Source organism: Zonotrichia albicollis, chromosome 27, assembly GCF_047830755.1.
Source record: "Zonotrichia albicollis isolate bZonAlb1 chromosome 27, bZonAlb1.hap1, whole genome shotgun sequence".
Lineage (NCBI taxonomy): Eukaryota > Metazoa > Chordata > Aves > Passeriformes > Passerellidae > Zonotrichia > Zonotrichia albicollis.
Window position 1 is genome coordinate 6,555,176 of NC_133845.1, and position 27,029 is coordinate 6,582,204.

The 27,029-nt window shown below is 49.4% G+C and overlaps 1 protein-coding gene across 3 annotated transcripts in view; it reads right to left on the reverse strand.

The window, feature by feature from the left end:
• KIRREL3 (kirre like nephrin family adhesion molecule 3) overlaps nt 1-27,029 on the reverse strand; it is a 413,421-nt gene that overhangs the window by 136,540 nt on the left and 249,852 nt on the right. For 2 of the 3 annotated variants that reach the window (XM_005494941.4, XM_005494940.4), the window contains exon 2: nt 12,803-12,880. The exons of the other annotated variant lie outside the window; for it this stretch is intronic. In XM_005494941.4, coding sequence (XP_005494998.2) covers nt 12,803-12,880 — 78 coding nt within the window. The remainder of the gene's footprint in view (nt 1-12,802; nt 12,881-27,029) is intronic. 3 annotated transcript variants of the gene reach the window in all.

Below are 27,029 nucleotides of genomic sequence, written 5' to 3' on the forward strand. Positions count from 1 at the left end.
GTAAATACCCATGGGAGCAAATAAAGGGTATAAAAGGGCAGGGAAATACTGAATCTGAGACTGGTGCTGCACTGGAGGGAACTGGGAAGGTTTGTGGCTGATGTTCTTTGCCCTCTGAAGGTTCTAAACAATCCTTGCATTGGCTACCTGGCCCGGGGGATTCCCCTCACACACAATCCCTGCCTATCCTGCAGGTTTTTGACCATTCCCACTCCTTCCACCTTCATCAGCCTCAACCTGAAGGCTTCAATCACACTGAGTGAACACAGGTGGGAGGGTTTGGTCAGATACATAATAATAATTTGGGGCAAACAAGAACAAATAATTTGGGATAAATAATTTGGGGCAAACAAGAAAAGCAGGACTTGCAGCATTCAGCTGGATACTTAACAACCAGATTTCCCTATTTCCTTATGATAAGAATTTTTAGAAGGGTTTAAAACAAGTCAGCTCAAACGCAGCTGCATGCATTGCTGGGTGCTTGGCAGTGTCTTTCAGTCAAATCCAACACAGTCCCACTCCACTGAGGAAAGCAGGATCATTCCGCTGGCCTGAAACACACAATTTCATCCCATTTTGCCATTACAGCAGCGAACCAGAGCTGCCTCACACTGCTCCTGTAAGAGAGGAGCTTCATGCTGTGGGTTGGGACTGCAGGGATAGTGTTATGTGGCACACAGGGAAACCCTGGGGAAGGAGCTTCAGAATGAGTTATTTAAGCCTTTTCCAAGCACAGCAAAGCCACCAGCTCCCCAGTGCCCAGAACACCAGAGGGTTTCATCTTCACACCAGTCTCAGCTCCCACCCACAGCCTGCTGGGCTGGAGGTGCTCCAGCACTCCAGTTTCTGCTCACAATTGCACAGCACATTTCCTTGTGCTGTTCAGAAGTCATTTCAATGGCAGGCCTGGCTGTTTGTCGATCTGAGGGTGTCTCAGGGTGGGACTTACAAGGCTGCAGTGGTTTTAATTGATATTCTAAGTGACAGGAGCTTGGTACTGCTTCATTGCTCCAGTCTGGGCATCAGCAAACCATCTCTGCCTGCAGAAAGCACGTAGCTACCTCCAGAAGAGGGAGGTGGGGGATCCAGAGCAGGGAGGAACATTCCTGCTGTCTCCTTGCAGCCATGTCTGTGCCCCACAGGTGCCCCCCAAAATAGCAGAAATTATGCTCTCCCTTTCTCCAGCCTTGGGTAGAGATGTGATGTCACAATCTTGCCCCATTTCTGACCAAAATCTGGATAGTTTTCTTGAAAGCAATGGCTTGAGAGCTGGAGACTTCCACACAGCCAGGTTACCCTGTCCATGTTAGGGGAGTTTGCTGTGATTGTGTTCACAGGGGTCTGAGGATGAGGGAAGAGACGAGGATCTGACTCCATGTTTCAGAAGGCTTGATTTATTATTTTATTATATATATTATACTAAAACTATAGTAAAAGAATAGAAGAAAGGATTTAATCAGAAGGCTAGCTAAGAATAGGAAAAGAAAGAATGATAACAAAGGCTTGTGGCTTGGACAGACAGTCCGAGCCAGCTGACTGTGATTGGCCATTAATTAGAAACAACCACATGAGACCAATCACAGATGCACCTGTTGCATTCCACAGCAGCAGATAATCATTGTTTACATTTTGTTCCTGAGGCCTCTCAGCTTCTCAGGAAGAAAAAATCCTAAGGAAAGGATTTTTCAGAAAAGATGTCTGTGACAATTTACAGCATCATCAGTACCTGACTCAATGGCAGAGCCAGCTCTGCCCATCCAGGCTCTGCTCTGGTGGTCACCACATCCTTTAGTGGCGGCCTGGCAGGGCTGGGTTATTGGTTGGACTCAGATCTTTGAGGTCTTTTCCAATCTAAACAGATCCATGACTGTGCGTCAGCTGCATGACTGGGGTCACCGATCTCACTGCTGCCAGCAGCCTCCCTGGCAGGGTCCCCATGAGGGAGGAAAGCTCAATACAGACCCCAGGCTGCAGCAGCAGCTCTGCAGAGAGGGGAAAACTGCCAGCAGATACAGCTCCAAGGGAAACTCAGCTGGAGCAGTGTGGAGGTGGGAAAGGCAGAGCTGCCATCTCCAGACAGAAGCCTTGGAACTCCTGTCACTCATATACCCCCATCTCCGGATTTAAAATAAACTGGCCCAAAGCCCACAGCACCAAAAGATGGCCAAGCAGCTGTGGCAAGGTGAAGTCCACAACCTTATCTCTGCCTGTTTCCAGGTGCAGTTCACAGGACAAGCTTTTATCAACAACTTGCCACTTTCCTCAGGTGCACATCCCATTTCAGTGCAGGAAAGGAACTAAAGGGGCATGGCAAGGGCAGTGGAATTCAAGGGGCTGAAATAATCTATATTCCACCCTAGATATTGATGGGTGTATATAAACAATGGAATGCCAGAATGGTTTGGTTGGGAGGGACATTAAAGCCCATCCTGTTCCACCCCCTGCCATGGGGCAGGGACACCTTCCATTATCCCAGGGTGCTCCAAGTCCTGTCCAACCTGGCCTGGAACACTTCCAGGGATGGGGCAGCCACAGCTTCCCTGGGCACCCTGTGCCAGGGTCTCGGCACCCTCACAGGGAAGAATTTCCTCCCAATATCCCATCTAACCCTGTTCTCCTTCAGCTTTAGGCCATTTCCTCTTGTCCCACTGTTGGGGTAGATGAAACAGGAAAGCCTTATAAATGTGATTGTCTGGCAAAAGATTTTGAGAATATAGAAACTATAAGTGAGATTGAAATGAAAGCAAGTTTTGAGATACCTCAGTTACTGAACAACTGGGAAACAATGGTGTGGCTGGCTGAAGGTAATCCCCTTTTGATGGAACAACACCCTCTGCTTGCAGAAAGGTCCAAGGGTCAGAGCAGACCCTGCCAGCTTGGCAGAAGGGGCCCAAAGAGGAGCTTTTAGGGTTTAAAATGTAACACAGTATGGTAATGTAGTGATTCTTATAGGCTGTATGTAAATGCTATAGGATTTGTATCTTGGATTAGATTGGTTAGTGAGAATTAGAATATTCAGCAGAGAAGATTTATGGTAACGGGAACCTCGCTCTCTTACCCTTTTATGTTCTTACCTTTTTAACTCCCTTACTCTCTCACCCCTTTGCTCTCTTACCCTCTCATTCTCTCTCCCCCCCTCTCTTCCCTCAGTCCTGCTCTGAGCTGTGGCTGGCAGCTCCCAGCAGGGCCCTGCACCCAGGCCCTCTGCAATAAACCCCAGGTTCCATGACCTGGCTCCAGAGATCTCTCATCTCCATCCGTCCCGACTGTCCTAGCCCCCAACACTCTGACATCCCACCAGCTCCTGCTCTTGTGAAGAGCCTCTCCAGCCTAGGACTCTGAAATGTCTTTAGTGGGCTCCCCAAAGGCAGCCCCTGCAAGGGAGCAGTGCACAGACCCCACAGGATCCAGGTTCTGCTGTACACACCTGCAGGCTGAACTGCAACAGAAGCAGCTCCTGAAATGTCTGATGCTGCTACTCAGGGAGTGAGGAAGGATCGTATTCATTTATTTAAGACCATGCAGCAATAGCTTTCCACAGGGGACTGCTGCTCAAATCAATAGATAAAATGATACCCTTCAACCATTAACTGCTACAACAACACTGTTACCGTAAAGCTCCCGAGCTTTGATCAGATTTATGACCAGCAGAGTTGTTCAGCCGCTCCACAGCTGCTGCATGACTGGAACATCAGGGATGGAGCTCTGCTCCCCCTCTCCAGAGGAGCAGAGAGCAGCAGGGAGCTGGGGAGAACAAGCAGCAGGTAACACAGGAATGCATTCCCTTGGCAGCATCCCTGGGAATGAGTGTGCTGCACCAGCCAGGACTCAGCTCATGGCCACAGAGGTCCTGCCTTTCCCAGTTCTCCAGCTCACCCAACCCAGGCACGGTTTCCCCCTGACAGCAGACACTGATTTTCCTCAGGTTTCACTTACATCCCTGCTTGTTCATCTCCCAGACACACAAAACATCACGGAAATATCAATGAGACCTCTGAGATAACAACGCATCCTTAACAACTCCTTAAGAACAGCTCTATCCACTCTCCTCTTCCTTCCCAACGCCTTTGTCAGATAAAGAACAAAAGGCTCAGTGCAGCTCACCCGGAGCTGCTGGCCCTAATCAATGCATCAATTGCTGAGTGACAATGCTGGGTGAGGGAGCACCCCCATCACAGAGTGGGTGGCACTTTCACTGGGAGTGACAGCAGTGTGAGGAATGCAAAGTTCCCACTGCATCTCGTGCTTGGAGATCAGCTGATAACAGAGCCACCATCCCTGGAGATCAGCTGATAACAGAACCTGCAGCCCCGGAGATCAGCTGATAACGGAGCCACCATCCCTGGAGATCAGTGTGGTGTTTGTGAGGTCCCCAGGACGAGGGAAGAGATGAGAATTTGGTTCCATGTTCTCAGAAGGCTGATTTATTATTCTATTATACTCTATTATATTATGCTATGCTAAACCTATACTATAGAAAGAGAAAGGATACATCAGAAGCCTTAAAAAAAAGAATAATAAAAACCCGTGACTGACTCAGAGAGTCCCACACAGCTGGCCGTGATTGGCCATTAAGAAAAAACAATTCACATGTTTGGATAAATAATCTCCAGACCACATTCCACAGCAGCAAACACAGGAGAAGCTGAGGCTTCTCATTTTCCCAGGAGAAGAAATCCTGGCAAAGGGATTTGCCAGAAAATATGACAGTGATTGATCAGCTGATAACGGAGCCACCACTGCTGCACCCCTTTGTGCCAGGGTTCCTGCAGCTTGCAGCAAAGCCTGGCAGAAATCCCATTTCCAGGGGGCAGACCATGCAAAACCCAGAGGGCAGAGCTGTGAGAAGATGCTAGGGTGTGGTTGGAGCTGTTTCTGGGCTTTGCTGTATTGGCTGAGCAGAGCAAACACTGTATGAACTAAACCAAGTGACAGGTCACAGGTCTGCTCCCAAAGGACAGACCCTTCCCACTGTCAGGCCAGAGAACCAAGAGCAGTTTGACCTTCTACAGCAGCACTGAGGTTGTTGGCATCTGGTAGAGGAGAAAGGTCACGTTTTACAGGGATAACAGGACTAGCTCCTATTTATCCTTGAGGCTCAGGAAGATTCATGCTCAGCCTGTGCTGCTGCAGATGTAAAAGTCACTTGCAAGATCCAGATTAAGTGTTCCCATAAATCCAAGTAATTCTGAGGCAGCAACTGCCTTGCTGGGCTGTTAATGGGTGGCACAAATATGCCACTGTGCCTCAGTGCCATGCTCTAATCAGAGGTTTTCCTGGCAGGAAGGGTTCACTGAACCAGTTTGAACTATGGCAGGAGCAGAAGAGGCGGTCAAGCAGAGAGACATTTGGAGCAGGGGCACAGCCAGCCTCTCTGAACGTGCCATTTTTCCCCAAAAGAGCAGGGCCTCCATCCCAGAGCCCAGCTGGTTTCTCTCCAGGCAGTAACACGGGGCCTGACAGAGACAGGAGCTGAAAACCATACCATTGTGGAAAGGATGCTCAGACTCCAGGAGGAAAAAATATTGTGAGTTCTCTGTTCTCCACTGGAGAGATGGAGGGGTATGGTGGGATGGATGATGAGGGGTGAGACATCAGAAGGGCGAGGAGCTGCTGGGGTGAGTCCAGAGAGGCCACGGAGATGCTCCAGGGCTGGAGCCCCTCTGCTCTGGAGCCAGACTGGGAGAGCTGGGGGTGCTCACCTGGAGAGGAGAAGGCTCCAGGGAGAGCTCAGAGCCCCTGCCAGGGCCTGAAGGGGCTCCAGGAGAGCTGGAGAGGGACTGGGGACAAGGGATGGATGGACAGGACACAGGGAATGGCTCCTACTGCCAGAGGGAAGATGGGATAGATGGGATATTGGGGAGGAATTCTTCCCTGTGAGGATGGGCAGGCCCTGGCACAGGGTGCCCAGAGCAGCTGTGGCTGCCCCTGGATCCCTGGCAGTGCCCAAGGCCAGGCTGGATGGGGCTGGGAGCAGCCTGGGATAGGGAAAGATGTCCCTGCCATGGCAGGGGTGGAATAGGATGAGCATTAGGTCTCTTACAAGATAAACCATTCCATGACTCTGTGATTCTGTGGCTGAACTGGGCACACATCTGCCCACAGCCCTACAAGCAGCAACGCATCCACGCTCTGCGCCCACCTCATTATCCAGGATTTCAATATTTGTGACATGCTTTAAAGCTTTAACCCACTTTGGTGTTTAGATCCATCTCCTTTCCTCTTTGTCCTCCTTGGTGTTGTGTTTCCCCACCTCAGCTGCTGCCCAGCTCCCCAGGGACCCCAGCTCTGCCCTCCTGCAGAAGGAGCTGCAGCCCTTGCTCCTGCAGGAGCTGCAGATTGCCTCAGAGAAGCTATTAAGAAGCAGTCAAATAGAGCAACCTTTCATTGACAAGGCACTCGGCCCTTTAAATGATTCCAAATAGTGTTTTCTTTTTATTGCTTTCTGCAGTTTAACAGCCTTGATTTCAAGTTACTTTGGCTTATGATAAACTCCAGATCTATAACACCTCTATTCTCTCCCTCTTTGGTCTCTCTTGCCTGCTTCTTCTTTATGTTTTTATTAAAAAAGATCCAGGAAAACAGATAGCAGATTAAAAGGGAAACAAATTGAAATGGGTCAAATGTATCTTGCTTAGATGACAGCCACCCCATTAGATACTTTTAAACAGGACAAATAATCCTTTTGGAAGCATAAGTGGGCTTTTACATTTATTCTAAATTACAAACCAAATGATTGCAGCCTCAAATGGAAGCACTGGCTAATTGCACTAATATCTCACTAATTCCAGCACCAAGGAATGGGGGAAAAAACGAACAATTTTCACCATTTTACCAATTATTCAATTTAGGCCAAGGTACATTATGCAAACCCTGGGCTGAGCTTCCTCTCCATTTTGTGATCTATGACAAGGACTGGAATTCCAGTTATTAATAATGGAGGAGCTATAATTATTCTAAGGATGGGTATGAGATAATTACAAGCCATAAACCCAGCTTTCATATGCACACACAATTCTCTCCCCATTTCTGGCAGCACCAAAACCTTGCTGCGGACTGGAGACAACCTGCAGCTCAGGACAAACCCCCCATGCAGAGCTGCTCACAGGTCATGATGTGAAGCCAGAGCTGGGAACATGAGCAGGAACACGAGGAGCTGCCCAGCTCTGCAGGCAGGCAGGGGCTGGTCAGAACCAGCCTTCCAGAGGCTGGAATTGGGTGATCCTCAAGGTTCCTTCCATCCCAAAGCACTGTATGACTCCATGGTTCTGTGATCCTAGAAGCTGCAGTCTGTGAGGGCTGCATGGATGCAGGAATCACCCCAAACAGAGCAGGCTGGTGGCTCTCCTTGCATTTAGGCCACCACTGTCCCTGTCTCTCTGGGCCAACTCACCCCTGTCCCATGCCTGAGGTTTGTGGATGAATTCTATCTTTCCCCCTTCCCCCAAGAACTTGCTGTTGGAGCAAGGCCAGAGGAGGCCATGAACTTGACAAGAGGATGGGAGCACCTTCCTGGAGAAGACTGGGTTGTGTGGAGATCTCACAGCACCTGCCAGCATCTGAAGGAGCCACAGGGAAGCTGGAGAGGGGCTCAGCCAGGAATTGTAGTGACAGGACAAGGGGGAATGGGTACAAATGGAAATTTAGACCAGATGTCAGGAAGAAATTCTTCACTGTGAGGGTGGAGAGATATTGGCATAGGTTGTCCAGGGAGGCTGTGGGTGCCCCATCCCCAGAAGAGTCCAAGGCCAGGTTGGACAAGTCCTTGAGCACCCAAGTCTAGTGGGAAGTGTCCCTGAATATGGCAGGGCAAAGTTGGGACCAGATGATTTTTAAGGTCTCTTTCAAGCCTTAACATTTTGGATTCTATGAACAAAAGAACAGAGCTTTCCATTAGTCCCTTCTAATAAAATCCCAAACCTTCAGAACAGAAGAGTCAAGGTGATTGCAGCTCAGACTGCAAAACTTTCAAAGCCTCACTCCTTACCCTCCCAAAACTGAAGATTGTTTTATGCTGCCCAACAGCCCCACGTGGCTTTTAAAGAAAAGTTGTGTCCCCAGGATCTGGGCAGCCCTTCCTGAGCTGATTTCTGCAGCCCTGACCAGCAGAGGTGACCTGCCAAGCTGTCCCCCTGGCACAGAAGGCAGAGCTCTCGCTGCTGTGTGGAGCTGCAGCTCTGCAGCACAGGCTGCTGCCTCTGCTGTGCTTTGTGTGGTGAATGGAGACACCTTGAATGCACAATCCACCAGCGGAGAGCGGCTGCTGCTGGAGATAACTGCGGCACAGCCTCCTCCTGGCACAGCAGGCAGGGTTTGCATCCCTCTGAAGAGCAGGGTTTGTCCTTCCCTCAGCACAGATCATTAACCACTCACTGCTCCAGGAGGAAGAGCTTGCACCAAATCCTTCTGTCCCTTTCCCTGCTCCATGCTGGGCACGGGGATGGATCCCACCCCTCAGACTCCAGGAGCTGTGTCCATGCCATGGAGATGCCACCTGTGAGGACACGAGAGCCAGCAAACTGTCTGGAAGGGGAGGTCAGAGGAGGGCAGGGAGCTGCCCTGCCCCGCTGCACTGCATGGGGGGACATTGTTGTAGGACCTTCCAGCAGCTGGTGGCTGGTGGGAACAGGTGGTGGAGGTGAAGGCTGACACCTCTCAGTGCTTAATCGTTCCCGTTAGTAGCTTTATGAATGGCAGCCAAAAAGTGCCATAATTGCTGCAGTGACGCTTGCTAATGACTCGAGTTGGATCTGGCGAGTAGTCAAAGGCAGGAGACAAGAAGTAAAATTGCAGGAGCTAGCATCTGAATTGCTGCCTTGGACCACTGCAGAGGAGAGCAGAGCAAGCCCGGCTTGGGACCTGCAGGTATGGACAGGGAGGGACCAAGCATGATGGGTGAGCAGAGAGAGATATTCCAGTGCACCCCTGCCTGCCCCTGGGGAGAGAACTGCATGAGAAAGGAGAAGTGGGAATAGAAGAACAAGCCTAAATTTTCAGAGGAGCTCAAAATCCTTTTTCTTGAGGGACGAGGGTGACACACATCCTAGGAAACATCTTCCCACTCCAAAATCACCAGAAATCAGGGTGGCACAAGCCCTGGGAGAAGCAGGGTAAGTCAGCTCACAGCATCACCTCCAGCCCCAGCAGCACCTCCCTTGCCCTGCAGGTGTTTTGGGACATCCAGGCCACCCACTGTGGTTCTCACTACTCCATCCTCGTGGCCGTGGGAGAGCTGTTCCCAAGGAGCAATCCAGCCCCTCCTGAGCTAACAGCACGCTCCTCCTGATTATGTATCTGTTTCTGAATGTTAACAAACAGTTGGCAGCAGCTGATTGAGTGGGTTATTAGCAGAATGAAGACAGATGGTGGAGGATTAACTCCAGAGCGTCTTTATTGCGCGGCCGTCATTGCAGACAGCTCTCCCTCTCCCTCTCCCTCTGTCTGCAACTGTCACCAGCTCCATTCCACCCCACAGCTCCCAGTGCACACCAGAGCGTGGGCCCAGCACGAGACGAGCCTGTCATCAATCACATGAGCACAGAGCAGCCACGCTGGAGCTGTGCCTTGCTGCTCCCCAGCCAAATTCCACCCCCAAATCCAGACTTTTCCTACTGAGTGGCTTTACAAAGTGAGAAGTGGTCGCACCTGATACAGCACAGCAGGGCAAGGACAGTGCCCAAACTGCATTTGCTGTGCCCATCACGTGGGGCCTGACAGCTGGGAGAGGCTCCAGCGTTGCACCTGGGCCTGTCTGATCACTGCACAGAGAGTGAGATGAGGAGCTCATGGAGCTGACATGGGCAGAGGCACGTCCATGTGTAGGGGGATAGAATATAAGTAAATAAAGGTAGTATAGAAAGTAATCTTACCCCCTAAAGATTTGTAGCTGGGTTAATTATTAAAGATTAGAAGCAGGCCTGATGTTAGCAGGCCACAGCTGTAGCTGATGATAAGCGTGTTATAAAAGGGTGGATTGGTTGGGTGAGGGGAACTGGAGTCAGTTACTGCTATGAGGACAAGGAAGAGTCAGTGCCTAGAGGAGCTGCCTACATGAAACATCAAGGAGGTACAAAACTCTGGCAATATGGAACTCTTGTAGTATAATAACGACAAATGGTGATCGCGACACGATTCAGGATTTGGGGAAAAGGACTAGAATTTTGCACTATAATGACAACATCCATGGACACTGATCTTGGCTTCTCATCCTGGGGCCAGCTCAGCTGGAAGAGCCCCCTCTGCAGCCAGCTGTGCTAATGGACATCATCCCTTGCCAGCTGGTCAGCAAAGAGCACAATGCCACCAAAGGCCCTTGCTGGGCACCTCTAACACAGACTTATTTCCTCCCCTCTCCCACTGGGGGAGGTTGCCCGACTGATCTGTGAGCATCCAGACTGGATCTTCTCAGTGAGGACAGCCAAAACCGCCATGTTCACAGAATCACAGAGTATCCTGAGCTGGAGGGACCCACCAGGACCACTCCAGTCCCACTCCTGGCCCTGCCCAGACCCCAAACAACCCCACCCTGTCCATCCCTGGCAGTGCTGTCCAACCCCTCCTGGAGCTCTGGCAGCCTCGGGGCTGTGCCCATTCCCTGGGCAGCCTGGGCAGTGCCAGCACCCTCTGGGGGAAGAACCTCTTCCTGAAATCCAACCTAAGAAATGATTTCCCATCAGAAAATGATTCTTCCACACTGTCAAGGCTTCTAACTCCTCTTGTGCTTATCTCGCTCCAAGCCATTGTAGATGTCTCCAGTAAATGACAGGAAGGTTCTAATGATCCCTGCAATTTCCTCTGGGATGGAGAGCCCACACCTCATATTATCCCACTGCCCCACTGCCTTCCTGTGCTTTCAGTTCCCTCAGCTCCCTTGTAATTATTAATAGAGCTGCTCTTCAGCCTCTTTTTAAAGGGAGAAAAAGCTCTCACTTGGCACAAATACAAAGGGGGAGCTGCTCTCTCTCCTCACCCTGGCAAGGGAGCTGTCCCAAAGAGTCTGGCTCAGGCACCTTGGGCAGCAAATTCCTGTAGATGACCAGACACTGACCCCACCCCATCTCACACACCATACAGTGTGGATCTGTACTGCAATCCACCAAAACCCTGGGAAGCTGGATGTCTGCAATTGTCATCTGTAACTGCTTCTAATGAAAACACAAGTCCTAGGTGGTCTTTGTAGCCATGGAAATCCCCCTGACTTTTGTTTTTTGGCAGATTGTGCCTTTAAACATAATGGCCCTGCAGCCTGCAGGGGCCAGAAACTGGCTGCATGTCAGGCAGGAACACTTTGTTCCCTTTCCCTCACAAAAGCTTTACTTTTGGCCTTTCATGTTTTTTTGTTCTCTCCACACAAAGCCATGCTCAGCCTGAAAAGGGGGCTCACTTTGGCTGATGCAGGCTCTGAATCCATCAGGGGACAGAGCAATCCCAAAGGACTGGCAGCATGCCCAGGGTGCTGCCAGCTCTCCAACACCCTGAGAGCATCCCCAGCGTCTGGGCACAGCCACAGACAGCCTGTGCAAGAGGCTGGAGGGACAGCAAGGTACCAAGAGAGAGGCTGCACCTTCTCACAACACTCGTGTCCCATGGGGCAGCCCCTTCCCATTAAAAACATCCTCTAATCAATGTTTAAAGAGCATGTGGTAATTAACAAGCATGAGGTGAAGCTTGTGAAGTACTTTCCCCATGTTATCAGCTCAGTATCAGGGCTCCTGGGAACGTGAAGGAACCTTTGATCTTCTAACTGATATTTGAACCATAAACTTGCCTCTATGAGAGTTTTACTTCATGGAAACAAACTCACCTTTTACTCTCATGGAAAAAGGCATCCTGCAGGAGAAGACACCCCCATGGCTAACTGCTGGTTAAACTCCATCCCATGCAGGGAAAAAGAATCACGTAACAGTTTGGGTGACCCTGAAGGTCCCTTCTAACCCAACACAAACAGTGAGCAGGGACACCTTCCTCTAGACCAGGTCACTCAGAGCCCCATCCAGTCTGACCTTGGATATTTCCAGAAAAGGAAACACAGCAGGGCAAGAGATCACACCCTTTGTCTGAATTATTTCCAATCAGAATCCCCAAAAAGGGTTAAATCCATGCTTGAGTTAAGTTTCCAGTTCCCAGAGTGACCTCACAGAAGCCAAACTCCCTATGGCACATCCTGGAGACCCTCCCATCTCACAGGGCTCTGGGCTTCCTTCTCTCATCCAACATTAATCAGAGGGGGCTGCACCAGGGCTGGCTCCAGGAAAAGAAGCTACGAGAAGCAAGGATGGCAGTTCTTCTGAACATAAATAGTTTTTGTTTAGTTATTATGCTTCATAATTATTTATGATATTTCTATGGATTAATCAATGCTCATAAAGTACTTGGGGAATGACTGGAATATAAAATAGGGAGATTTTAGCAGAAGTTTGAAGAGCAGTGTAATGGTGACTCTGTGAGGTTCAGAGGCACTGGAATCTGGGATTCTGGAAGTGGCATGGGAACCAGTGCCACCCAACTAGAACAAGAAGAATAGATGCAGCAATTGCTGCAAGAGCTTCCTGTGGAACAAATCCTTTCTGTAGGAAAAGACAGTGGGTTTTGGATGGAAGGAACTACAAAGCTCCTGCTCTTCTCTTGCAGCTTCACACAGGGGGCTCCCCATGTGCCCTCTAAGATGTTCCAGAGACCAAAGGGGAAGCAGGATTTTCTCCTGGGTGGGAACAAGAACCCAGCATGCCCTCAGAGGTGAAGCCCCTCACAATGAGATTGCTAAAGAGGAAGAAGAAGAAGAGAAGGTGAGGGAACTGCTCACCTTCAGTCATCCTGCGGTACTTCTCCTTGTACATGAACCCCAGTACTAGGCAGCATCCTCTTCCTGGGAGCCCCAGTTCTGCAAGAGAAGAGAGCGTGGGGTTAGACTGGGCTGGGGACAGGAGCAGGCACCTGGGGCTGCTGCAGGGAGCAAATCCTACTGGAGACACCCTTCAGGAGAAGCACCAGGAAGGTGGGCATCTAACTGAAGTCTTTGGTCAGCCTCACAGAGCTGAGCTTGGCTGGGCCCCAAGACTGTGTCTAAAGACAGGAGGGTCAGCATCCCCTCCAGTGCCTGTCCTTAAGCTCTCCTCTATTCCAAGTGAGGCAATGAGCTGCATCTTCTTCCACAGCAGCGTGTTGCAGCAACAGGACTCTTTCATCCCTCTCTCCCTTAGTGGGCAGCAAAGTGAAACGGGAAATGGGCCTCAGTAGGGAAGAGAATTCTGGCCTGAGGAATCTTGCTCTTTAGAAGCAAGCAAGTGACCCTGTGAGCAGGAGAGAGCCAGAGTCTGAGGAGGCACAGGCCTTTGATGCCTTGATTTGTTAATGGGGCTTTTTGACTCTTGGTAACAAACAGAGAGATCTGAGCGTGGGCTTTTCCAGAAGTAGGCTGCCAGCACAGGCACTCTCCCCGTGCGCATCTCACAGAGGCAGAGAGCTCTCGTTCTTCAAACAAATCCTCCTGTGTCACAGTGCAGAAAATTAAGGTACCATGTCCCCAACGCTGCCTGCGGACCTGCAGAGCTCCTCAGGGGCTTCTGTGCTCTGCAGAGTCCCGCTGATCAAAGCTCCTTTGATGTTTACTTAATGTGGCTGTGGACTGTGCGGAGCCCCCTCTGTGGAGTTGTGCCGCTTGCTCGCTCGCAGGAGGGGAAGGCAGCGGGACTGGAGGCTGGAGAGCAGAGCAGGACCTGCCTGGCAAGCTCGGCTTTCAGTGCCACGAGGCAAATTTGGGGCTGAATCGATCTGGATCATGTCCAGAGGAAGAGGGAAGTGTAATGTGATGTGATGTGATGTGATGAGGGAAGATCCACAGACCAGTGTGGTGGTGTTCGCCGGGGTCCCAGGATGAGGGAAGAGATGAGACTCTTGACTCCGTGGTTCAGAAGGCTGATTTATTATTTTATGATACATATTATATTAAAAGAAAATTATATATTCAAACTATACTAAAAGAATAGAAGAAAGAATTTCATCAGAGGGCTAGCAAAGAAATAGAAAGGAATGATAACAAAAGCTCGTGACTCTCAGAGAGTCTGAGACAGCTGGACTGTGATTTGCCATTAATTAGAAACAAGCAACATGGACCAATCAAAGATGCACCTGTTGCATTCCACAGCAGCAGATAATTATTGTTTTTCTTTTCCTCTGAGGCTTCTCAGCTTCTCAGGAGAAAAATCCTGGCAAAGGGATTTTTCAGAAAATATCAAGGTGGCGGGACCGGGGCCTGGAGAGCGAAGCAGGACCTGCCTGGCAAGCTTGGCTTTCAGTGCCACGAGGCAAATTTGGGGCTGAATCGTGGATCTGGATCGTGTCCAGAGGAAGAGGGAAGTGTGATGTGATGTGATGAAATGAGGGAAGATCCCCCGACCCATGTGGTGGTGTTCGCAGGGGTCTCAGGACGAGGGAAGAGATGAGAATGTTGACCCCATGTTTCAGAAGGCTGATTTATTATTTTATAATATATATTATTTTAGAAGAAAATGATATATTAAAACTGTACTAGAAGAATAGAAGAAAGGATTTCATCAGAAGGCTGGCTAAGAATAGAAAGGAATGATAACAAAAGCTCGTGACTCTCAGAGAGTCTGAGCCAGCTGACTGTGATTGGCCATTAATTAGAAACAACCAACATGGACCAATTAAAGATGCACCTGTTGCATTCCACAGCAGCAGATAATTATTGTTTTTCTTTTTCTCTGAGGCTTCTCAGCTTCTCAGGAGAAAAATCCTGGCAAAAGGATTTTTCAGAAAATATCATGGTGACAGACCCAGACATAGAGAATCCCTCCCTAGCAGTGCTCACTGCCATGGCATCTCAGCAGAGTGGTTACATCCTCCTCTTGTGCACAGTATGAGGCAGAATTTGAGCCTAAACCTAGGAAAAAACAGACTTCTTTTGATGCCACACAGAAGCCCAGTTAAAGCACTTTCTCTAGCATTATACAGGGCTCCACCTTGCAGGAGGCTTCTGGTCCTAAGGCTCCCAACAGGCAGGAATAAGCATCTAACCAAAACAAATCACACATGTCAATCCACTGAGGCTGATGCTCAGACAAAGGCAAGTCTCTTGAAATAATCAGAGTAAGCTGAAATTTAATTTGCCTTGTTCTGGAGGGAATGCCCCAGAGAGAAACAGGCATCTCCAGAATGTGACTCCACTTTTCACAGGGTCTTTGAGGGTGCTTGTAACTCCCTCATTAGCCATAAAAGCTGGTGACTAACTCAGGTGAAGATGTCTAAAGATCAGGGCAGATGACTCAACCACCAGAACTCTCAGTGGTTTCTTGAATTAGCAGAAAGGAGTAATGAGCAGCCATTGTCCAGGTCTGATGGTAGAAGCCAGTTCTCCTGCTCTCCAGGACAGAGATAAGTGCTCCACCACAAACACACCCAGAAATGTGTTGGCCTGCAGGTGTTGGATGCCTCTGACTGCACGGACAGCCAGCTCAGCTGCCTCCCTCAGCCCTGGCTGATAAGGAGGGTCGATAAGACCTTGCTGCCCTTGGGAGAGGTTCCATGAGGATCCTGTGAGAACTCACACTCTGTGTGCTTGGCAGAACCTGCCTGAGCCCCCAGGGCCCACAGCACAAAGCCAGCACAGCAGGTGAGAGCCTTCATGTCTTTATTGATAGGAAAACAAAACCACATCGATTGCTATTGAGCCTCCAACGAGCACCAAGGTATCAAAGTAATTAAAACAACACAATTAGATTAGTGTCAGACAAGGCAGCAGAGCCCACAGTGCAGCTGAGCAAGCCAGCTCTGCTTGCTCAGACGTGCACATGGGGCCTGTGAGTGGATGCTAGATGGATTTTCCTGGACACAGACCTGGGTGAGGGGGCCTGCCACCCCTGCACGTAGCATGAGCTCAAACATCATCAAAATCATGGAATGGTTTGGGTGGGAATGGGCCTTAAGGACCCTGCCATGGCAGGGACACCTCCCACTGTCCCAGGCTGCTCCCAGCCCTGTCCAGCCTGGCCTTGGGCACTGCCAGGGATCCAGGGGCAGCCCCAGCTGCTCTGGGCACCCTGTGCCAGGGCCTGCCCACCCTCACAGGGAGCAATTCCTCATTCCCAATATCCCATCTAACCCTGCCCTTGCAGTGGGAGCCATTCCCTGTGCCCTGTCCTTCCATCCCTTGTCCCCAGTCCCTCTCCAGCTCTCCTGGAGATCTTCAGGCTCTGCCAGGGGCTCTGAGCTCTCCCTGGAGCCTTCTCCTCTCCAGGTGAGCACCCCCAGCTCTCCCAGCCTGGCTCCATGGCAGAGGGGCCCCAGCCCTGGAGCATCTCCGTGGCCTCTCTGGACTCACCCCAGCAGCTCCATGTCTCTCTGATGCCCCACCCCTCATAATCCATCCCACAATCCCCCTCCATTTCTCCAGTGGAGAACAGAGGAACTCAGAATATTTTTTCCTCCTGGAGTCTGAGCATCCTTTCCACAATGGTCTGATTTGCAGCTCCTGTCTCTGTCAGGCCCTGTGTTACTGCCTGGAGAGAAACCAGCTGGGCTCTGGGATGGAATCCCCTTCAGGCCCTGCCAGGGGCTCTGAGTTCTCCTCAGAGCATTTTCCTCTCTGGCTCTCCCACTCTGGCTCCAGAGCAGAGGGGCTCAGCCCTGGAGCATTTCCATGGCCTCTCTGGCCTCACCCCAGCAGCTCCAGCTCCTGATGATGATGATGGTGGCCCCAGAGCACCCCAGGCCAGGGCAGTGCTGGGGGCAGCAGGAGTTGCAGTGTCCTGGGACAGTCCTACCACTCAGGTGTCCAGCTCTCACCTGCCCCTTGCAGTGAGCAGAAAGCTCCCAAAAACGGGGCTGTGGGCAGGGGCTCTGCCCCAGGCAGTGGCTGTGCTGCCCCACAGGCCCCAGGTCCCTCAGAGAGGGAGGAAGGCTCAGGCTGGGCTGGATCCCAGTGAAATGTGGGTTCCTGCCTCTCTGCAGCCTGGCTCAGCAGGCTGCTGTGGGTGCCTGGCTCCCGTCTGCCTCCCCAAGGGGTGCTATAATTAACACTTATAAACCACTTTGATATCCCATGATGAAAGGAGCTGTACAAAAGCACTGCATTATAATAATTCATACCATAAATTTGTGAGAACATGCAAAAATCTTTATAGCTAAAGGCACCTTTAAATACTTGAGAGTGCCTTTAAAAGGTAAAATACTTCAAGATGATTCTGCTGCCTAAGGATGTCTCACCATTTTGGCTTTTAGTGGCTACCTAAAGCTAAAAGAGTTAAGCAGATATGCAGTCTTTTAAATGTCTTGGCTTTAGGGGGGCTGCTGAGACACACCAAAACCAGAATGTTTTAACCCTTGTGTGTTCCCATCTCCCCCAAATCAATCTCATCCATTTCCTTGTGATGATAATTGAATTTCTCAGCATGGCAAAAGTTGTTACAGCTGAAGTTGATCATCCTTCATCACGCACACTGTGATGAAGTGGGATCTGAGGTATCCTGGTTGGAAAACACCCAGCAGAACCATGGTTTTGACCCTCTCAGAAGTACCTGCATTAATTCACCCCCAAACTGGCAGAAGAGTCACTCACTGGGCAAAGCAGGAGCAACTTCAAGCCACAAATTACCAGTGACAATGAAGCAAAAGCCAATTAAAAGAGACAGACCTTGGAGACTTTGAGAAAGGGATCAAGGGATCCTCACCCTGGGAAATAGAGGGGAAAGATACTTAGGAAGAAAGATCGCTTAGTGCTGGCCCAAACTACAGATTACTTCTGCTTTTTCCTCAGTTCTTTCATTGTATGGCATTTCTTTTCTCAATTTCAAGGCAATTCCTTCCCTCACCACTCAGGGAGGGAAGGAAATATCAGATCACCGGTGCACTAAAGGCTAAAGCTGCAAAGCTGTAATAAGGGTTTATTAACATAATCATAATATGTACTATTGTGTAGCTGTATCCCACCAGGAATGATAATAAACATTTAATAGCCCAATAATACCTGTTTAATAATTTTTCAGCTCACCCTGTCTAATTGCAAGTTTATTAAAGAACGATAAACTTTATAATCGTTGTAAAGGCATAATTGCAATTCCATTGCTTATTTAATATTGAGCTAATGATATTACAACTAAGTTATATTTTCCCATACATATTAAATATCAATTAGCTGGTTTAAACTATTGATTTGTATTTAATTAACTATGCTATTATATACCAATTAAACTCTTATAAGAGAAGCAGAAACAGCTGGTCTCTAAAATTAAATTTTTAAAACTTTGTATTAACATAAATATCACGTTTCCATTTTGTCATGTTTTCCTTCTACAGCGATGGCAATTTGCTACCTGTAAATATTTTTTCTGATTGCATGTTGTATCCATGAGTTTAACTCTACTTTCTGGGATGGGAATGGGCAACCTCCATGGTAGGTATCCTACAGTCAGTGACACCAGAATGTGGAAACTGGGCAAGGCAGAGGGCTGGAAAAGCCTTATCTCACCTGGAGATCCCAGAAGCAAAGAATTCAGCTGGGAACTCTTCAAAGAGCATGAAATTCTCCAAGGAAAGAAGCTTGACAGGTTCCTAAGTTGGCCAGCAAGGAGAAGATCCTACCTGACCAAATCTAAGAGATTTTGATGGAGAATCCTCATCCTCCCACTCAGGAGTTTCCTGTCCTGGTGGATGCAGTTCCCTGCTGTACATGGGTGACCTGATAAAGAAGCAATACGGACAGAAAATCCTGATCTCCCAGGGTTTTCCATGCTCTTGGCTTCACTGTGTCTGGGGACGCTGCATCCCAAAAGTTTGAAGAAATAGGTGAAGGAGCGTTTTCTTTGTTTCTCATAATTTTGATTTGCTCAGAACCATCCCAAACATCCCTGTAATCTCTTTTTCAGAGGATCCTTCCCCTGGGCAGCCATGGAGCACCTTTCCTCCAGGTTGTCTGCCATCAGTGCTGGGTTCAAACTTCCCCCCTCGATGTTATTTACATCCATGAGCATTCCTGAGCCATCCAAACTCTTGCTGCCATTTGGCAGAGAGCAAACAGATCCTTTGGCACAGAATTCCTATATTGCACTGTTGAGTCTGCAGAGCAATCCAAGATCTTCAGAGATGAAAAAAGCCATACAAATTCATGTTATTATTAAATCTGTGCCTGATTAATTTATAAAAATGTATTAAAAAACCTAAGAGGCTTCCCAGATGAGAAAATGGGCACATTACTGTTTGAAATATGAATGAAGCAGAGATCAGTGTTAAATGCTGGACTGGTATTGTATTTTATTCTACAGTGCTCTGCAAAAAAGTTGCATTTATAAACCCATTTATTGTATTATGTACTCGCAAACCACCTTGTCATCCATTTATTGCACAAATAAAATCTTAAAAGCAGAGGATTAGTTGAGTGTGTCCCTGTGGGACCACAATCTGACTTTAAAGAATCCATCAATGAAAGAAAACAGATGGAGCAGAGATGTTTGCCAGCTCATTGCTCCGAGATGGAAAACACAACTGGCTATTCTCCCACAGCCCACAGACCTGGAAAGAGAGAAGGACATCCACAGGGCTTGTGGGAAACTGTCCCCATTCAGGAGCCAGGTCTGGATGAAGAATTTATCATTCCAGTCTCCTCTCCTATTGCTGTGCAGGGTGAAGACCTTGGAGAGGACAGCTCAACTTTGCGTAGTGAGAGAAAATGCCCCAAAACTGAAGCCCTGGATAGAACCTCTTGGTAGGTCTGTAAGAACCTTTTGGTAGGAAAACCTCTCAGTAGGTCTGTGTAGAACCTCTAGGTAGACCTGAAAGACCTAATTTTGTCTTAAACCCTACTGGAGAGTCACCTGCCTGCATTTGGGAACAGCAACAGCACAAACCAGTGCCAGGGCTGTTGTCCCTACTGGGAATTTGAAGGGTGAAGGTCTGGAGGATCCTTAAAACTTCTCTCAAACATTTCTTTTGGGTTAAAAACCATAATGGAAAAAGACAGGAAAGCTTGGATGTGCTGATTTTCGCTATGCCTCTTTCAACCCAGTAGAAAACCAGAGTCTCCATAACCCAGGAGGGCATTTTTTGGGACAAACAACTTTGGACAGGTACATGCCTTGAATATTGGAATTCAGCTTTCCAGGTGCCTTGAAAGGCATCAGCACTGGAAACTTCAAGAGGAAGAGCAGAGAAACACCCAGGAGGCAGCTCTCCCCAGGAACAAGCTCTGCCCTGGTACCAGACAATTAAAAGTTGTTCTTAGCAGGAAACACAACTGGCAGGAGGGGAAAGAAAGAAGAGGGATTTGTGCTGCTGAGCAAAGAGAATGATATCCCTGTGTTCCCTGGCTAATGAAGGGAAAAGAGGCACCTCCAAGTTGTAACTCAGCACTGGAGTGTTTTGAAGAGGCTTTTTTCTCTAGTGGCAACACAGAGCCTTTGGTCCCTAAAGTTCAGAACTGAATCTGTCTGTATTCCCCACTCTCCTCCCCAGCCCTTCATGGCTGATGCACTTTTTCTGAACCTCTCACAAACATGTCCAATTTGGGAAGCATCTGACAAGTGAGGAAAAATCTTCACAAACCTCAAATCCAGTCATTCTTTGGATTTTTTTTTCCTTTTCCTGAAGTTAAGAAATCTGATAGAGCTGCAGTAGGAAAACCAATTCACCCCAGAGTAAGGTGGCTGTTGGTACTTGAACCTTCCCACACAAACAGTTTCACAGCTTTGTGTGCACAGGCATGTCTCTACACTGGTCAAATTGTCCAAAATGCTTTGTTAAGGCCTTGGGGCAGCAACTTCCACAGCTTAACTACACCTCATGTGCAGGAAAAAGTATTTTTCCTGTATTTCCTACTATAAAAGTTATAACTTCTACACAGGGTTTTATTTGAAAGAAAACCAAATAAAAGGTTATATAGAAACAATCTGTTTTTTTCACTACTGAATATCAAACCCAGTCCTGTTTGCTCTGCTGAGAGCTGGGTCAGGTACCCTACACAGTCAGAGAATCATGGCAAAAAAACCCCACAGCCAGGCATTGGAGAAGGCTGGTGGGGCTGCCCATGATCCCAAATTCAGGTACCCCACACAGTCAGAGAATCATGGCAAAAACCACAACCAGGCATTGGAGAAGGCTGGTGGGGCTGCCCATGATCCCAAATTCAATCACCAGTCCCACAGGAGTTTGGGGTGCACCTGCTCCCTCCTTACCCCACTTCTGAAGGCTCCACTCTTGTGGGGTTGGTGTTTCCTTCCACAATCTCACAGGATGCAGCTGTAGCTCCAGCATTTCCCCCCAGTTCACACAAGTTTTGGAGGATTTCTCAAGAGCTGCTCTGGCTCAGCCTGGCTCAGCCCCTTTGGTGCTCCTGGCCTGGCTGCAGCCCTGGAGCTCAGATCCTCCTTGAGAGGTTCCTGAGCTGTTAAACCAACTCCCCTGCTGGTGGCCCTGACCTGCACTCCAAGGGGATGAACCTGCTGCACTCCATCTCCTTGTACCTGCTGCTCCACCAGCTCTTCAAATGCTCTGTTGCAGTGCATGAGCTGCTCAGGAAGGGCTGGGACAAGTCTTCCAGGGAAATTAAAGCAACAGGCAAACACCTGGCCATGCATTCCCCAGTCTCTTCTAGGGTTTGCCCAGGTCAGCCCCTGAAACCAGCACACATCACCATCCATGTTGTCCCACCAGGAGGAGATCTGAACCGACAGTACCTGCTGATTCTGGGGAGGTGGCAGGACAGCCAGGGACAGAGCAGGACAACCAGGCACAGGGCAGGACAACCAGGGACAGAGCAGGACAGCCAGGGACAGGGCAGGACAGCCAGGGACAGGGCAGGACAGCCAGGGACAGAGCAGGACAGCCAGGGACAGGGCAGGACAGCCAGGTGTTGGGCACATCTGTCCTGGCCTCACTGCAGTGCTGCTTTCACCAGCCCGCACAGATCCATGTGCTCCATGCAGCTCCTCTATGGCCAGAAGGGAACAGGCAGTGTCCCTCACCCTGTCTGGCTGCTCCACCTCCTCCAGGAACTCCTCTGCTCCAGCCAGGGGCTGGGATGGCCCTGGGCTGTCACTTCTCCCCATGCTCTGTTGGCAGCTCAGCCCTGCACTTGCAGGGACCTGGGGACCTGCCTGCCAAGGGCTGCCATGGCACACGTCTTCCTCCACCCACCTTCCTCCACCTCACCAAACCCAGGAGCTGCACATTCAGCTCCAACAGCAGAAAAGTGACCCCACCCTCCATGTATGACACTCATCCCACTTTTCTGCAGCAGCCCTTCCACTGAAAAAAGCTCTCCAGGGAAAGCAAATGCCTTAATGGGGACGTGGCCCAGAGACTGGAAAAGCCCCAGAGTGTGCAGCACAAGGGGTCTGTGTGAACTGGGGGGGCTGCAGGGGAAATGGAGTTTGGGAGATGGATTGAGCTGGTCTAAAGCTGTGTTGAGCCCTCCTGCTCCATCTCCAGTGACTGGATCAGGACGTGCTCCTGCAAACTGGGAGGGCTTTCAACAGCAGGGATTGTGAGACTGAGATGGTCTAAAACCAGCTCAGAACAAAACTGACAGGGAGAAAGACGCAAAATCCACACATTTTGATTCCTTAAGAGTGGATTCCTTAACATGGCAGTGTTTTCTCTGAAGGCCTGATTTCACCGGGGCTTCTCCTTTCACTGAAAGCCCCAGCACCATTCCTTGCTCCTGCTGAAGGACCCCTGTGTGTCCCACCCCAATCCAAGCAGCATCATCCACAGCAAATTATCCTGGGGCCTGGTGGGAACATCTCATGGTGGAATAAATAACATTATTTGTCACTCAGAGAGCCACATTTACATGCAGGTCCAGAGCTTCTCAAAACAACAGGAGTGTCCCTGCCTACTCCCCACACAGAGCACCTTGTGAAAAACAAACAAACAAACAAACAAACAAACAAATGCAAACCAAACAAAAGCCAATCAAACAAAAACCAACCAAACAAACAAACCAACAAACTCCCTAAGGTGAATATCCTACACAATAAAACAAGCTCAACTGGGAGGAGAACATGGCAATGGAAACACTTTGCAATAAACCCTGGAAGTCCCCACGCTGCTTTGACAGATTGTGGATAAGCTGGAGAGAAAAATAATAAAAATAAACCCACAGAACCGTAAAGGTCACATCTACAGCCGTGCTCTGGATCAACAATGGCTCCTCACACCTCCCACCTTGGATGTGTTTCTGCCTAAGCCATCCTTCTTACGAGTCTGGAAGATGGACAGCAGCACCGGGAAGCACAAACCACTTCTGCTCTTGGAGATGTGCTGGGATCACAGCTTTCCTCTGACTGACCTCAGCCACTGCCTTTGAGCCCATGTGCCCCAGATTCTCCTGCTCCTGATCCAGAGACCCCCATTGCCAGCTGCTCCAAAGGCTGCATGTGCTGCCCACCCCAAGAAGAGCCCAGCTGGTCCAAGCTGGAGGAGCTGTGCCCATCCCTTCCCTCTGAGGCAGGGAAAGCTCTGCAGCACCATCCTGCTCTCTGTGAATACACACACAGCCCAAGCAGGGATCCCTGCTGTCCTCCTATTACTGGGAAATCACACTCCAGCCTCACAAGCTCCATTACTCCTGTGTTTTGTATAATTAAATTCTATTTGCTGGTTACCTCACAGCACGGCTGCAATTCTTCTGCATCTGAGGCGTTTTAAAAATATTTCTGATCTTCAGCTTCTATTTTATTTTTCCTCTCCTTGGCAACTCTCAGCCATCTCTTTTAGCTGCCTTCCTGCCTGTGAGGTGGGAAGGGGCAGGAGACGTGCTGTGACCAGTCCTTGCTGTGCTGTCTCCTCTCCAAGATGAAAGGGATCAGTGACGTGAATGTGTAACTTAGGGCACAGGTTAATCCCCATTTCCTCCTCAGATATCCAAACTTGAATTACTTCTCAGGAATTTGAATGGGAGCTGGGGTTCCTAAACAGCTTGGGGAACCTTGTGGTGGTGTCACCAAACCATCACAGATGCCAAGGAAGAAGCAATTCCAGATTCATCCCACTTGGAGGTGCATTTGCTGCAGTCCCTGCTGTGGTGCTAAATGGAAGGGGCAGTGTGAAAACAGGCCCCAAACCTCCACCAAGGAACAAGGCACCAATTACAGGGAGAAAGCCCTAAGATTTAAGGGATTATCTCATCACCACACTCCCTTTCTGCTTTGATTGAGGTATTGAGGTTCAAGGCACTGGCAGGGAAGGCTTTGGCCACGCTCAGCAGGAGGAGAAAGGAAAGTGAGTGGGCAAATCTCAGGCTGTGGGAGGCTGATTGCTGCCCTGTCCAGACACTGCTCCTTCCATGTCCAAGGAACAAATGCAGCCCCCAGGCCAGGCAGGCACCCACAGCAGTGCCCTCACCCTGCCCTGGCACTGCTCACCCTGCCCAGCTCCAGAGAGAACACCAGAGACACTGAGCATACACAACAGCTTCAGGCTGCAGCATTCAGCCTAAATCTTCTGTGAAATTTGTGTCTCATGATCACCCCTCTCCCCTTTCTGAGAATTTTCAGTTTCCTAATTGACCTGAAAACTCAGTTTCTGCAACTGGTCCCACTAGCTGGATCTCCATGCAAACACTTTGCCAGCCATGCTCACCTGCCTCAGCTGAAATCATTGAAATCACACTAAACCCTGCTTCCACCTCTGCAGCAGCAATTAGCACAGGTAAGGGGCAGGAAGGTAAAGGAAGGAAGATGGGTATGAGGGAGGGACTAAAGCAGGCATGAAACAGGGATCTCCTACCCAGCAATGGGATCTCCTACATCCAGCAACAGGAATCTCCCACATCTAGCAATGAAATCTCCCACACCCAGCAATGGGATCTCTCCCATGCAGCAATGGGAGCTCCCCTATCCAGCAGCAGGGATCTCCCATATCCAGCAATGGGATCTCCTCCCTCCAGCAATGGGATCTCTCCCATCCAGCAATGGGTGCTCCCACATCCAGCAGTGGGGTCTCCCCCACCCAGCAGTTCCCCTCTTTGTGACCAAAGGACCAAAAGGACCTTGTGCCCTGACCAAAATCATCCCCCAGTCAGGGCTGACTGGTGGCACTGGTGCCTTTATCACCTTCCCTGCTCCCTCCCTGCCAAGCCCTGTCCCTGCACACAGCTCCTGCTGGCAGCGGGGCATTTTCCCAGCATCGGCCATGACTTGGATGATCTGTGGAAACAACTCCCCTGCTTCCCCCAGTGCTGCTCCCCGTGCACTCTCTCAATCCCATTAAAAGTAATGGGGTGAGATTGTCCAGCCCATTACTTTCAATGGCTTTGTTTCAGGCAGACAGCCTAAAGCTCCCATATCCTCCAAACAGCCAGCAGAGGAGCTCCAAAACTCCCCATTTCATTAGCACATCGTGCATTCCAGCTTGCCAGGGCTTAATTGGAAAGAGAGCCAAGGCTGCGTTAAGGTTTACTAATTGCTGCAGGAGAGACACGAGCACTCCTTGCACCACTGATGATTATTTCCTTGCTCAGCAGTTTTGGGTTCTCCAAGGTGTGAGGTTTTATGAAAATAGTCCAAGTTAAAAAAAAAGAAAGAGAGACATAAGCAAACACAGCCACAGGAGAGGGACTTTATGGAATGGTTTTGTGCTCCAAGATTCTGCTGGGCTTGCTGGCGCTGGAGGGGAAATACAGTTACAGGAGGATCTGCCAGGAAGAAACATTGGTCTTGCAAAAAGCCAAGTGAAAATCGTATATTTAAGATGCATCACAGGAGCTGCAGTTTGAGTCTTTCTGAACTGTAAGTCCAATAATCCACTGAGGGCAGAGACAGGCCAAAAATCAAACCACTTTACTTCCAAGACAGTTTGATATTACAAGATGCTCAGAAAGCTGCACAGCCAAACACCTTTCTTTGGGAGGCAGAGAAATCCCATTTCTGGTCTGATTTCTGACCCTGCCTTCTGCTCCAGGTTTATAAAAGCCTGACAGAACCTGATCATGTAAAGCCACGTGCCCTGTTACAGCCAGGGAAGGGACCTGTTAGGGATGTACATAATGCTGTATCTGGGAGACTGAAACAATGACACCTCAACAGCTGGCTAAAAAAAGAGGGAAGAGCTGAGTAGCTAAATCATAGAATGTCCTGAGTTGGAAGGGACCCACACAAGGATTGAGCTGAATTCTTAGCTCTGCAATGGACACCCCAAGAATCCCACCAGGTGCCCGAGTGTCACTATAGGACACGAAAAAACCCAAGTGCACACCGCTGTTCTCAAGGTGAAGGAAAAGGGAAGTTTATTTTCTGACTCCAACATTTATAGTTTTCCAAAAGTGACAGTGGGTTGGAGGGTGACAGTGCCACCTCTCCAATGACACTGGACAAACCAACAGTCCATCAACTTTCTCCTCCTCCATAAAGGATTGCAAAACAATGAACTATTTACAGAAAGTGTGAGAAAGTTACTACAAGAATGTCAACATCAGAAGGCTTGGAAAATCTTAAAAAACCAGGGGGACACCTGAGAGTGTTGACAAATGGTTGATAAAAATCTCCTCTGACCATGAAACACCAGGAAGCTGCTGGTGACACTCACGGCCATGTGCTGGCAGCTTCCAGCCCAGCCCAGACTTTGCCTCTGAGCTGAGCCAAGAGCAGATTAGGAAGTGCAGCTCTCCTGCACCAGCCCCTGCGAGGTCCCTGGTGGCCCCAGGGGCTGGGGATGTGCCCTGCTGTGATGTTGGGTCTCTCTGCTGCTGCTCCAAAGCTGTTAGCAGGGTGATGCTCCAGCCCTGTCCAGTCCAGGACAGATGGTAATAAATTTTTCAGTGACTGGAGCAGAGTGCAGCAACTGTGTGATTAGCATCTTTTTCTCCACTGCACATTTCATCTGTAAACTAAGATTAAATACCTGGAGGAAAAAAGCTGCAGGAAAAGGGAACTTTAATATGTTTTCACTGCAGAGCTCCCACGAGTGAGTAAACAGCTTGGATCCAAGGCTGAGCTAACTCGTGGGGCAGGGAGCTTTCCCCATGTGCAGAGTCAGGTTATCCACGTGTCATGAAGGGGCTCTGTTAGAACCATAAAAAG